The sequence below is a fragment of the Crocodylus porosus genome, unplaced genomic scaffold, assembly GCF_001723895.1.
Source record: "Crocodylus porosus isolate Cpor-Errol unplaced genomic scaffold, CroPor_comp1, whole genome shotgun sequence".
NCBI lineage: Eukaryota > Metazoa > Chordata > Crocodylia > Crocodylidae > Crocodylus > Crocodylus porosus.
The window spans coordinates 34,646,258-34,659,229 of NW_017728951.1; the positions used below are offsets into that span (position 1 = coordinate 34,646,258).

At 43.1% G+C, this 12,972-nt stretch overlaps 1 protein-coding gene across 1 annotated transcript in view; it reads right to left on the reverse strand.

Moving 5' to 3' along the window:
• The window catches only part of WDFY4 (WDFY family member 4), a 285,936-nt gene that overhangs the window by 89,070 nt on the left and 183,894 nt on the right, over positions 1-12,972 (reverse strand). The window contains exons 44-46 of the mRNA XM_019556081.1: positions 5,544-5,692; positions 2,247-2,367; positions 366-451 (exon numbers count right to left, since the gene is read on the reverse strand). Coding sequence (XP_019411626.1) covers positions 366-451; positions 2,247-2,367; positions 5,544-5,692 — 356 coding nt within the window. The remainder of the gene's footprint in view (positions 1-365; positions 452-2,246; positions 2,368-5,543; positions 5,693-12,972) is intronic.

Below are 12,972 nucleotides of genomic sequence, written 5' to 3' on the forward strand. Positions count from 1 at the left end.
TATATATATATATATATAAATATATATATATGCTTTGAAAGAATTATGGCTCAGCAAGGGGAAAAATCACACCGACTATGAGTAATTGTCCTTCTTGCTAAAGGGAAGCTGTTTGAAGAGGAATGATATGCAGTTTTAGAATAAATGATGGCACTGTTTGGGATATGTATGCACACAGGAAGGACTGGCTACACAACAGTAATAAATTCCCAGATGCTGGACCTCTAGTGCCATGTTAAAGAAGGAACTGTCTCTTGAAGACTAGGATTTCATCAAATAAAAACCAAGCTGATCCATTAAAAAAATATCACCCATAAAATCTTTGCCTCTCACATTCTGACAGGTACAACATCACTTAACACTACCTCTTAAAGACTTTATTCCTGTCACTGTCATGGAAGACGAGAAACTTGGAGTAGCCATTTTTGAAGAATATTTCCAAGGCGATCTCCTGTAAGAATTAACAATTTGCAAGGTGAAGATTTGTATAGCAAATGCTGGACATTTAAATGATAGGTAAACTTGGTACAAGGAGAGAAGAGTCATTAAAAACCTTTTTGCAATGAAAACATGCCTCTTGCCAAAGTTAGAATTAGACTGAAAAGAAATCTTATCACACACCCCTGTCAGAATAGGGGAAATTTAGGCCATCATTTAGTGAATCTTTTACATGATTAACTAAATTCTCTCCTCTTATTATGTTGGCAATTTGTCTATAACCTATTATTTATACTGGGATGAACTACCTTGTTTTTCCAATCGTTCTTCAAAGAGCATCATTTTTACTTGTTATCTGTATTTTGGCTATACCCTGGAGACCCAGTTATAGACCAGGACCACACTGTGCTAGGTGCTGAAGAAGCACAGAATAAAAACTGGCCACTACCCAAAAAGAAGACAATTGAAGGTGTGAAGCAACAGAAATACCAAAATTGTAGTAAACTATTTGCAACATTTAGTCTAGAATTTTGCACATAATGGACCTTGAAATTTAATAGCTGAATGACATTGGGGGGTTTCATTCTGGGTTAACCCAAAACCAATTTTTAAGCATTTTTCCTGTAGAAAATCATTTATTTTGGGTCAAATCAAACATTTTGATTCATACTTTTTTTTTTAAAGTCAATTTTAAAATAAAGGGCTGGACTCACAAAGGGGACCTAAGTGCTATTTGGCAAGTTGGGAAAATAGAAACAGTTGCTCTGTTTTATAGCACTTACCCAGAACAGGGATGATCCAGGTTCAAAATTCCTCTCACGCCCCTGTGAATGACTGAAAATTGGATCTCTCATTTGTTGAGAATGTGCCCTAACCACTGGACTATACAGTACTCTGCATTAAATCTCTGCTATTTGAAACTGTTCCAATTTGTAGAAGTAATTAAACAGCTATTGAAGCAAGGACTGGAATCTGGATGTCCCTCTCACAGCTGAGTGCCTGAAGATAAAGAGACTGTCTCCCCCTGCTTGGTTTAATGAATCTAAGTGTCCTTGTGATTTTAGCCCGAAAGAGAAAAACATTCCACTTTGGAAAAACCAACATGAACTGTTCACACATTTCCAAAATAGACTTTAATTCTTTTCAACTAAAGCTATATGCTGAATTTGTCAAAGGGCTTTGACTGCTCTGGAGCTACATTCTTCATCAAATAAATTACTTGTCTTTTTTTCTTTTTCTTTTTTTGTACAAGTCTAATTAGCTTCCATTGCCCTGCAAAGGCCTGGTCCAAAATGCTCTAAGAGGCTCTGTCACAGCTCCAGATGGAATTGTTTTGTGATTCTCATTGCAAGAACACTACATAAAGACTAAGTGGGCACCCTTGATGTAACTCGATGGCAGGCAATTATTTCAAAAGTGCAAGGGGAAAAAGACTGCATACATTGTTTCTTTGGACCTGATCCAATCAATGCCTACTAAAGTCTATAGGGTACAGGCATAATTGAAAATCAGCCCACATATTTGGGAGCTTAAACTGAATTCAGGAGAGCTTATTTCTCAACATTTTGTCCCAATAGTATGGAATATGCCCCCATTAACAATTCTTTCATGGAAATATCAATTTGATTCCCAGGGAGCCAAGCACCTCAGTAAGGATGCCAAAACAGGGGTGGGACTGTGACTGCTAGTAAAGGGCTGAAGTGAAGAAATCCAAGATCCTGAAGATCTTACAGCACAAAAAATTCCTAGCCATTTTTATCACAGAGCTTGTGGCTCTCATACCAATAGCATGGTTTATCAATTCTTACCTGCAGAAGAAAACGTAGAGGGTGTATCTCTTTAATGTCACAGTATGAATAACGAGTGCATGCCTGACCTCCCAGGGCCTGATCTTTGTGGCACAAGCTGAAAATAAATGGATCGCTGATGCTGAAAGAGAGAACAACCAGAAACATGTTTGAAAAGCACAAAGAGTACCTAGCTCTTTGTCACATCTATAATAGCACAGGGGAGAGCTCCAGCCTTGAGCCTATGAATAGCCACCACCACATACTCCAGGAACATCCTTTGTGAACCTATAAGCAGTTTTATGTGCATTTCTACAAGGCCTTGTAGAAAGCATGTCAGAAACACCAGCAGGTCAGTGACGGCAGCCAGAGCACTCCGTGTTTCAAACTACTGCAGGTAATTTTGTCCTGGACCCTGAAATAAACAGGAGCTGGTGGAGTCTGAGGGTGAAATTAATGTGATCAGGCCTCGCAGTGCATGCACACAGGCTGGCAGCAGCACTCTGCACAGGTAAAAGTCCCAAAGACACTGACATGGGGAAGGCGCAGAGAAAAGGGCTGCATCCATCAGGGCAGGAGAACATGAAGGTCTGGATGAAGTACAGCCATAGCCAGGGCATGTTGCTGAGTATAAAGGGCAGAATGTGATACCATAAATTCCACTTTGTAGCACTTTATTCCTCAAATATTCCCATTGGTGACAAAGGTGAGGTACCATGAGGCAAGCTAGGGTATGAAATTAAAGCACATTAGTTACTATATGTTAATTACTTGTGTACATGCTTTTACCTATGATAAACGTAAGGCAGCCTACCCTATTTTCACGTAGAAGCAGCTGCCTCACATTTGCCATGGGGTAAGAGAACAACATGAACACCCAAAGCTGCCCCAAGGTAATCTGCTTGTTTGCCTATTTCCTGACTTCTATGAGGCCTCTCTTATTACTCAGTGAGCACATCTACACATGCGATTATTGTGCAGAAATAAACTTCAGAGTGCATTACTCTAGAGATTTTTTTTCCTGAGTGAGCAGTTGGAAAGTGCTCCTGGGAGCAAAAACCTCTGGGGCATATTGCTATGGAGTTTATTTGTGCCTGGTAGGAGCAGTCTGGGGGCTCAGCCTGCCAGCCCAGGGCTGCTCCAATGGGGCTCCATATGCTGCATAGTGACTGGCTGGGGATGAGGCTGCTTTAGTGTGGAGGCTGACAGCCAGCTAGGCCTGCATTGAAGCACCCTGTGCCCCAGCCAGCTGGGGCAGCATCTACACATGCACTGCTGCACACAAAAGAAACTTGGCAACAGACTAGTACCTGTATTTTACAAGTACTATCCTCTGCTGCGGAATTTATTAGTTTCATGTGCCTTAATAGGGGCACACAGAATTAGTCAACTGCACAGCAAATATCTCATGTAGACATGCCCAGCATGAATACTATGTAGAATCTGATCCAAAGCAATCAAACTTTGTTTTAAAAAAACAACAATTAATGTATAAGACAGAAGCCAAACCAACCAGTCACTCTCTTATTCATCTGACCAGATTAACAGATACAATCACTAATATTTGATCTAGTGAGAACTGGATGTAAAAGCAGACTGTCACTAAGTAAAAGTATTAAGTTACTCACTTCCCCATGGACTTTGTGTTTGTGTGCATATACATACATAGAGTATAAGCAGAAAGCCAAGACTACAAGCCCATTTTCAGTATTGATCAGCATCAATAAAACATGAGTCATAAAAAGGTATCAGTGTGCCAAATATTAATTATGATTCCTTTTCCCTTGGAGAAACAAACAGGAACTTACCAGCCAATGAAACAAAAGGTTCTTACAATGAATGTTCTTTATGAATAAAAGATGGAAGCGATACAGAAGAAAATGCCAACACTTAAGCTATAAGCAAAAGAGAACAATTTCTGTCTATAGTAGGACTGAGTCTTCCTCAGTGTGTCTACTATAACTAACATATTTTGGGTGCTCTTGCAATACATGTGGTAGCCATATTCTGTAAAGCCTGTATTAGTTGTATGCTCCTCCATGTAAAAGATGTTTGGAAAATACTTGCTACTGACAAGCAGGTAAAGGTGAACACAGCAGATATCCAGTGTAGGCATAAGCCCCTCAGGTTAGATTGTGATGGTTTAACTCACACTGAAGGTAGCATTGAGGTGAACCTTACAGCCTGATAGACTCATGCTGGGCATGTCTACATGAGACACTAAAGGTGAAGTAGACTAATTCTACTGCGTATCAGCATAGATGGCAAAAACCATGCTAATGCGCCAATGCACAATAGAATTAGTCTACTGTGCTTTAGCAACACAAAAAAAGCATGCACTAGCACTACTGCACAGTAGTGCCAATTACAGTCCATTAAGTTAGTACTTGTAAATACAGGTACTCAACTTCATGGTCTGTAATTATGGCACATCAATGAACATGTAGATGTGCACACTGAATGCCAAGTACCTGATTCCCAGAGCAGTTCTGCTGACTTCAGTACAACTAGCTCTAGTGTATATAAGATCCAATTCAACATGACTAAGGATATCATTATCAGGCCCCTAATAATCCAAGGCTGTAAACTGCTATCCTTTATGCCCTGTCAAACATCTAATATAAGCCAGGGCATCTTTGCTCACTGCCCAAAGGTTTGTGAGTGGGAGTAGAATATTTCTGGTGGCAGGGCATGAGAACTCCCAGCAAAGTCCATCTATGGATTATTTCAGGACACAGAAGTCCTTCCTTTTTGTATCAATTCTTCCTTCTTCTGAATCCAGATGAGGGTTAAGCTAATGGGAGTCTGTGCTGGGGTTTCATTCTTGGCCCACTGCACTAAATTAATGAAGTGCTGCATTGAACAGTAGAGAGCACTGTGACTTTGCTGGCCACAGCCACCCAAAAAGTATCTTGACTTCAAGCCCAAAGCAGAGTAAGCACTGTGCTATGTCTCATGTGAATCAGAAGGATGATGGGAATGGTGAGTCCAGAAAAACCCAATTTTGTCCACACTGGCCACATCCAGATGAGCAGGGACATGCAGTACAAACCTCTTCGTGGCGCCACAAACCGCGTGTGTGGAATAATAAAACATGTCCCGCGCTGCAAATCTGCTGCAAGCACATGCCCCTGCACATCTGGATGCACCCACTCATCCAGGCAATCCTACCTTTCTGTTAGAAGAAAAACACAGTGGGCTCCACACTATCCTAATGTACACTTTTAAAGCCTTCTGAAGTTAGTGAGAGTCCGAAGGCTTTACCGAGTCATACTGAATCTGACCAAGTGTACCCACTGGTAGGAAAACATGACTCACCTCGATAAGCAGTGTCGGGTGCAGTAAACTTCCTCCAAATGGGACAAGGTAAAGTGTTCACAGATGTAAAAGTGCTCTTTGCCGAAGAGAAGTACCCCCTCTGATGCTATATGCCCTTGCACAATTACAACAGAGTATTTAGATGTAACCTAACATGAAAGGAAAGAAAAAATGTAGCCAGAATGTGCTAATACACTACAAACCTAGTGTCTCCAGTTACTAAAACCACATTGGACAGTCCACTTTTGATATGAATAACTAGCAATTCTAGCTAAGTAAAGAGAGCTAAATAAAAAGCCCATGCAGCCTCCCCTTGAAACAGTCTATACAGTTTTGGTATTTCACTGGATTTCAATAGCCAGAAGAAAAAAAGCTTGTCCTCACAAATTCTAGTTTAAGATTTTAATTCTAATAAAGGGCTGATTCTATAAAGATACTAATAAGTAGCAGGGAATGTACATCACACAATGACAATGTTTTCGGAATTTGGTTTTTCTGTTTTTGATTCTAATGTGAAATTCTAATAATGAGCAGACACTGCATATTTTGCCCTGTCTGCCTCAGTCCATATCTGACTCCCTTCTCTAGCATCTGAAGACCCTGAAAACAATAAAAGCACCACAACATTCTTATGAGAGAGATCTAAGTAACAGAAAGATGAAATGATTTTCCTAAGGTCATACAGGATGCCTGTGAAAGAGCTAGGATTAAACCCCCGGATCTTTTATGCCTTAACAAGGATGCCTAACAGATCATCCTTCCACCATAAGCAAAACCAGCTATTGAGAGTGTGTATGTATATTGAGTGCTGGTGAAAAATGATGCATAGCCTGAAGGCTGAAGTCTTCTGTTTATGCAGCTGAACAGATACAGCAGATACTGCCTTACAGCAGGCATCTCCTGCAATGCCCAGCTAATGTTCCTCACCCTTAATTTATAGGAACCATCTAAAAAATTAAGAGTAAAGTTCTGGCGATATGGTCCATTTAACCCCTGGTCTTCCACATTGGACTGTCAATAAGGGGATCAAATAGCTTGTGGCACTAATTCCTGTTCTATAGATAACCATCTATTGAGCACTGATCTGAAACCTCTTCCTTTCATCTGGACCTCCAAAGAGCAACTGGATGGTAATGATTCTGGGTAACCCTGAAAGTAATGTTTGGCAAGCAGTGCACTCACATGTACTGTATGAATGAACAGACTAATATTACAAAAACATAGAGGGGAAAATCTCTATGAAAAATGTGTTTTAGTTCAGCATCTTTAGGTGGATGGGCCAACAGAACAGGAAAACAAAGTTGTTCATGTCTCCAGAACTGAAGCCAACAGTTTTCTATGAAATTTAACATGGATCTAACCCAGTTGTTATAAAGGGTACAAAGGGCAATTAGCCACATACTCCACTGACACAAATGTGAGTTTCACACAGAAATCCTCGAGAGTTGTGCCATGGTTATAAATCATTTTCATTGTTATTTATATCATAGAGAAAAGGTACACATTCCCATCTGGATCAGAGTGAAGTGCATTACTCCAAAAACATTGCAAAAGAATTCCAGCACATAATAAATTAACAGCAAAAGGGCCAGATGTTCCAGATATGTATTCCAACATTATCCAAATGGCATAGCTGCCTGAGTAAGGAAACCATGGATGGAAATCCCAGGAGTGCAGCTTTCCCTACTGTAGTGTAGCATATCTTTAGGTGCATTATGTACAGAGCCAAACATGATGATCATGCTGACCTGTTCCAGTCACACAGAAATAAAATTTTAGCCAATCTGGAGCCTTCAAAAAGTTTGTTTGAACTTAGTTCTAAAACCAAGCAGAATATTTTGTTCTTTCTTTTCAACTGAACCAATTTATTTGGCTTTCTTTTTAACCAGAGGAGGTCTTCACACACAACTGGAGGCTGTTGGGATTTTGGGCATCTCCCCATGAGCACACACATGTATTACCCTGCGGACAAATAGCAGCAGCACACAGTGCACTCTGGGGCACAGCAAACTGCCCTGGGTGAGGTAGGAGAGGCTGAGGCCAACACCTGGGCTGGCCCTAGCGGCCTTACCTAAGATCCTGGGGGCCTCCTGCGGCTGAAGTGGCAGCAACCCAGGCATGCAGAGCCTGGCTGGCAGCTGGAGTGTGGTGCTGGTCGGCCAGGCTCCAGTTTAGGGCAGCGCCCCACTTTTTTTTTTAAGCATGATTTTTTAGACACTGGCATTTCCCCGTAACTAATTTTGGCTCAGCGTTGCCAGTATGCAGCACAGAGAACCTGTTCACATGTGCAGTTTTGCCCAGGGGTTTATGGATATGTGAGTCAGCCTGGGGGGAGTAGTTGAGTGCATGAGAAGGTAAAAGGTCCCTGAGCAGCATTGGGGGAACAGTTGTAGCAGACAAGAAGGAGTAGTTGGCAGAACTGGGACACAACAGGAAGAGAACTGGGATACAGGTAAGGAAGCAACAGGAACATGACTACACTTTGGTAAGTGATGATTCAGGAGTAAGGAGGGTCTGGTCTCAAGCCAGGGGGCAGCTGGAGCAGTGGATGACAGAAAGGAAGCAGATGGTGGGACATTCAGAAAGGTGCCCTGCATGGTCAATACTTGACTGTTGTGTCGGTAGAACTGTCAGTTAGGGTGTGAGCAGTTTACTACTCTAGTTTTACAGGTACAAGTTGTAGCAGGGATACATCCATCAGGGCCTCTGATCAGGCAGGCCCAGCTGGGCTGAACTTTTGAGCTTCCACACCTGACCTTCATCCTGGGGTAATGTGATTGTCCCAACTGTCTGGCTGCTGAGAGCACCACTGAGCCCTTCTAAGCGTATCTGCAGTTTTAGGCTGCAGGCACACCTTAGCAACAGCCTCAGTCTGCTTCTGAGCAGCAAGCCTGACAGTCGCTGCTTTTTTTTTGGTTCTCCTGGCTCCTGTCTTAGCTTTGGCTTTTTGTGACCCTGATCTTGGATCACCCCTGGAACTCGGCACCTGCCTCTCTGATACTCCTGGTTTTTGACCTCAGTTTGCACTCCAAACTACATCTCTCAGATCTCCATCTTAGCTTTCCTGGAACCTGATAACCTGATCCTGCATTCCCCACTCTGCTGATCCAAAGCCTAACCTGACACTTCCATAACCATACCTATAGGACCTCCTGGCTGCCCTTCAGGGCCTGGCCACCTACGTTCTAGCCAAACCCTCACAGGATGCAGCTCCCTCTCTGTAAAAGTACATGAAAATTTATTTCCATTCCTACATCTACTCTGGTATAAGACACCAGTCTAGGTGCTAGGGTTCAAATACTCTGGTGGTGCAGTTAAAGTGGTGCTACTCTCTTGCGTAGGCTTATCCTTGGACAAATGGAAAGATGTGAAGGAGCTGACTGGCCAGCATAAGAAAAGCACTACAACTGGGTGCTGGTCAAAGCTGGGGTGAGGAACAAGAGACAGGAGAGGCCAGCTGGCAGCAGACACATGCAGAGCCAACCTATGAAGATCTGAGCATTGGTTAACAGTGGCATCAGGACTGGAACCCACTGGGAGTGCTACATCAGACAACTAAGATTCATCCTTGCAGGCAAAAAGGCAAAAGCTGGAATCCTCTGGAGCTCTGCCATGAACAAATGCCTTCTTATGCAGGCAGGTCAGCGTGACACATAAAGAGGCTCAGTCTGCAGAAGGTCAACTAAGAGATCCACCCTGCAGCATGGGGCAGGCTCCATGGCCTCCAAATTGTCCCTAACTTCCACTTGAATAGTAAGTGGATGCAGACTACAGAAATCACAATTATTCATGCGTGTGCATGCATGTGCTATGGGGGCTTACTGGTGGTCTCTGATTTGGCATACCTCTACACAATTGCATCTAAAGTAGGACAGAGGTACACTGGCCAGCCAGCATAATGGCATGTGATGGGCCTGTGTCACAACTTAACGGATGCATTCTGCATCCCTAGCACTCCAATGCCTGTCACAAATGTTAAACCCGCTTCATTTAGAACAGCAGGTCCCAACCTGTGTGCCACATCACACTGTGTGCCGTCACGCACATCCAGGTGTGCCATGGCATTTTGGGTTGGAGCCACATCCCTCCCCCCTGCCTGTTGCTGCTGCAGACACAGACAGATGGGGAGTGTGGCTCCAGCCCAAAATGCTGTCCAGCTGGCTGTGTACCCCCCACATCGGTGTCAGCTGGCTGCATAGCATCCAGTGTGCTTTTTTATTCAGGTAAATGTGCCACGGGGCGAAAAAAGTTGAGAATCTGATTTAAAACAAGTGCCCCTCTCCAGAAGAAAAACATATATAAATATAAACAACTGGAAAGAAACCAAACTTGTTTTTTTAAGTCAGTTGGTTAGTGTGTAATGCTAATGACACCAAGGTTGCAGGTTCAATCCTCGGTTGAACTAAATGATCTCTTGAGGTCCCTTTCACCCTTACTTCTCTTTGACTGTGTTAGCCCTTCCTATTCTAAGCTCAGCATGAACCTCATTCCAGCTGAGTAGTGACAGTTCAACAAACAGAAAGTGTACAAGAGACTCTTCACCAAGCCAGTCCGTACCTACAGGGTCTCAATCTACTAAGTCACCAGCCAACCCAAAATTAACATAGATTAAATAAGATCTTCCTCTGTCAGAAAAGAACAGATTCCAGTTCACCGGTGGCTAGAATCATTAATCAATGATGAAAGGTGACATAAAATAATTGAATAATTACCTTCTAAGGTATTGCCTAAAGCAATATGTTTCTGGATTGTTCTACCCATTCAGATGCAATTGAAGTGAATGCCATTTTCAGGATGAAGTTTGTCATCTTACTTTTTTGGAGTAGGTTTATTTTTCAAATGTACCTTTTTGGTTTGAATACACACCCACAAAAGGATCCCTCACTTGGAGCGTAAAAGCCAGATTTTCAAAGATGCAGATAGCAATAACATAACTCAAAAGTAAAGAAGCAGCATAGGCAGGAAAGTCTGTCAATTTTAATACAACACTCAGGCCCCATATACCCCTCTTCTCAGTTAAAAATACTGTGCGAGTCAACATCACAATTATGTTCACCCACAACAAAGACATTGCAAACACAGGGGCTCACAATTTTTGCTGCTGTGACTCTTCTTCAACCAATGTAGATCCCCCAGGGTCAGATCTGGCCCATGGACTTAGCTCTCCTTCCTCCCTTTGTAATGTGGGACACTTTGGAACACCCAGAAAACTACAAACGGGGCATGTCTACTCAAGACACTTATTGTGAAGCTACCTAATTCGCTCCACAGTAAGGCTAGGGACACACATTCAAAAAGTGTGAGCCTGAATTGATTCAAGCTTTGCAGGTTAATCTAACCTGGCTAGGCTAAATCAGTTTTGTAACCAGATAGACACCCCAGAAATGCAGGTACGTGCCTGCAGTGGCTCAGGCTAAAAACTCGCGGGCGCTAGGGCTGAGCTGAGGGGGCATGGCTAGGCCCCAGCAGGAGGCTGCGATTAGGGAGGGGTCTCCCCCTTGATAACAGAGCATTTACCAGCTCTGTTATCAGCATTTAACACACCATCAGAAAACAAAGCCTGGCTCATTATAAGCTCTTCTTAAACAGCTTTTTTCCAAAGGAAGGAATGCAGGGACATTACCATCTGAGCTGTTGATTACCTCCAAAAAGACCTAAGCAGACACTGCCCTATGTGCCTTACACAGCATTAGCTAGCATAGGACATGTTGGCTACAGTCTGGGCTGTGGGACGGAGGAGGAAAGGATTTCAACTTAAGCAGCGAGTGGTGAGGGGGAGGGAAGGGAGCACAGGGAAGCCAGCAGACCCTGGGTTGGCAGGGGGGGTGGGGGAGGTCTGTTATTCCAATTTCTGTTATTCCAGTTTGGTTTTTTTTACGCCTTAAGAAATTACAGAACTAAGGTTGTTTGTACAAACTTACTCAAGTTGTCTGGTGTATATGCATCATGAGACACTTTCTAGTTTCATGATCAAATGCTCGTTTTTCCATAAAACTATGGAAACTATCGACACTTCTATGGTGTGCAAGATGCACCTGCTCTGGGGATGAAAATTGGGTTTTGCAGTGAAGGAGGCTGTGGCTTGACAGATCCCTGCCCTAGTTTCTACAGAAGTTGAAAGATGTATAGGCAATGAGGCAGGTGACTAAGAGAAAAGACAGTATCATGGTATAGGCATTAAAAAATGCTGGACTGGAAAACTGGATTCTATCCCTACCATTCCCTCATAATTATTGTGGGAAGCTAGACAAGTCCTTCAACCAAACTTTTCATATGTGGCCCCAGGTTCCTCATTTTCCGCGTGCAGGCCTGACTTAAGACCTTGAGATCTGATGCAGTCAGATGCCTGATGAATCCATTCATGGCTGACAAGGCCAATTTAAGAGCGACACGGCTTCTTACAAGTTTCACAGATCTGTGCGTTGACTGAATTGGAGTCCAAGTTTACAGCATGCAAAAGAACTGGTTCTGAGAGATTTCCTGTTTGCAGATGATACAGCCTTAGTTGCCAACAGTGAATCTTCCTTGCAAAATCTCTTGGGCACATTTTGAGTCATGCAAGAACTTCAGGATGGTAATTAGTCTGAAGAAGACTGTGATCACATACCAAGGGGTGGAAGAACCAATACCTGACATCACTCTGGAGGATAAATCTCTGGGTGTCATTGACAGTTTTTGCTACTTGGGTTCTATGATCAGCAGGAATCTTAACCTTCAGATTCAAATGACTAACAGAATTGGAAAAGCAGCTAAGAATTTCAGGGTACTACAGAAACAAGCATGGAATAACAGAAAACTATCAGCTAAGGTGAAGATGTGAATTTAAAAGACTTGTGTGCTGTCATCTCTGCTTTATTCATAGATTCATAGCCATTAGGGCTGGAAGGAACCTCGGAAGATCATCAAGTCCAACCCCCTGCTCAGCTGGGGTCATAGGATCCCAGCAAGATAGACGTCCAAATGTCTCTTGAAGGCGTTCAAAGTATGTGCTTGAGCGGCATTCTATTCCAAACCTTGGGGGCTCGGATAGTAAAGAAGTTCTTCCTTATGTCCAGCTTGAAATAGTCACAGAGGAGTTTGTGACCATTCGATCTTGTCATCCCTTGGAGCGCTCTGGTGAACAGACGTTCCCCCAGATCCTGATGAGCACCCCTGATAAACTTATAGGTGGCCATCAGATCACCCCTGAGCCTGCACTTTTCCAGGCTAAAGAGCCCCAAGGCTCTCAGCCTGTCATCGTAAGGTGTATTTTCCTGACCTCTGATCATGTGCGTGGCTCTTCTCTGGACTCCCTCAAGCTTCTCTGCATCCTTTTTCAACTGTGGAGCCCAAAACGGGATGCAGTACTCCAGCTGAGGCCTCACCAATGCCGAGTACAAGGGGAGAATGATGTCCTGGGATTTACTCAAGAAGCATCTATGGATGCAAG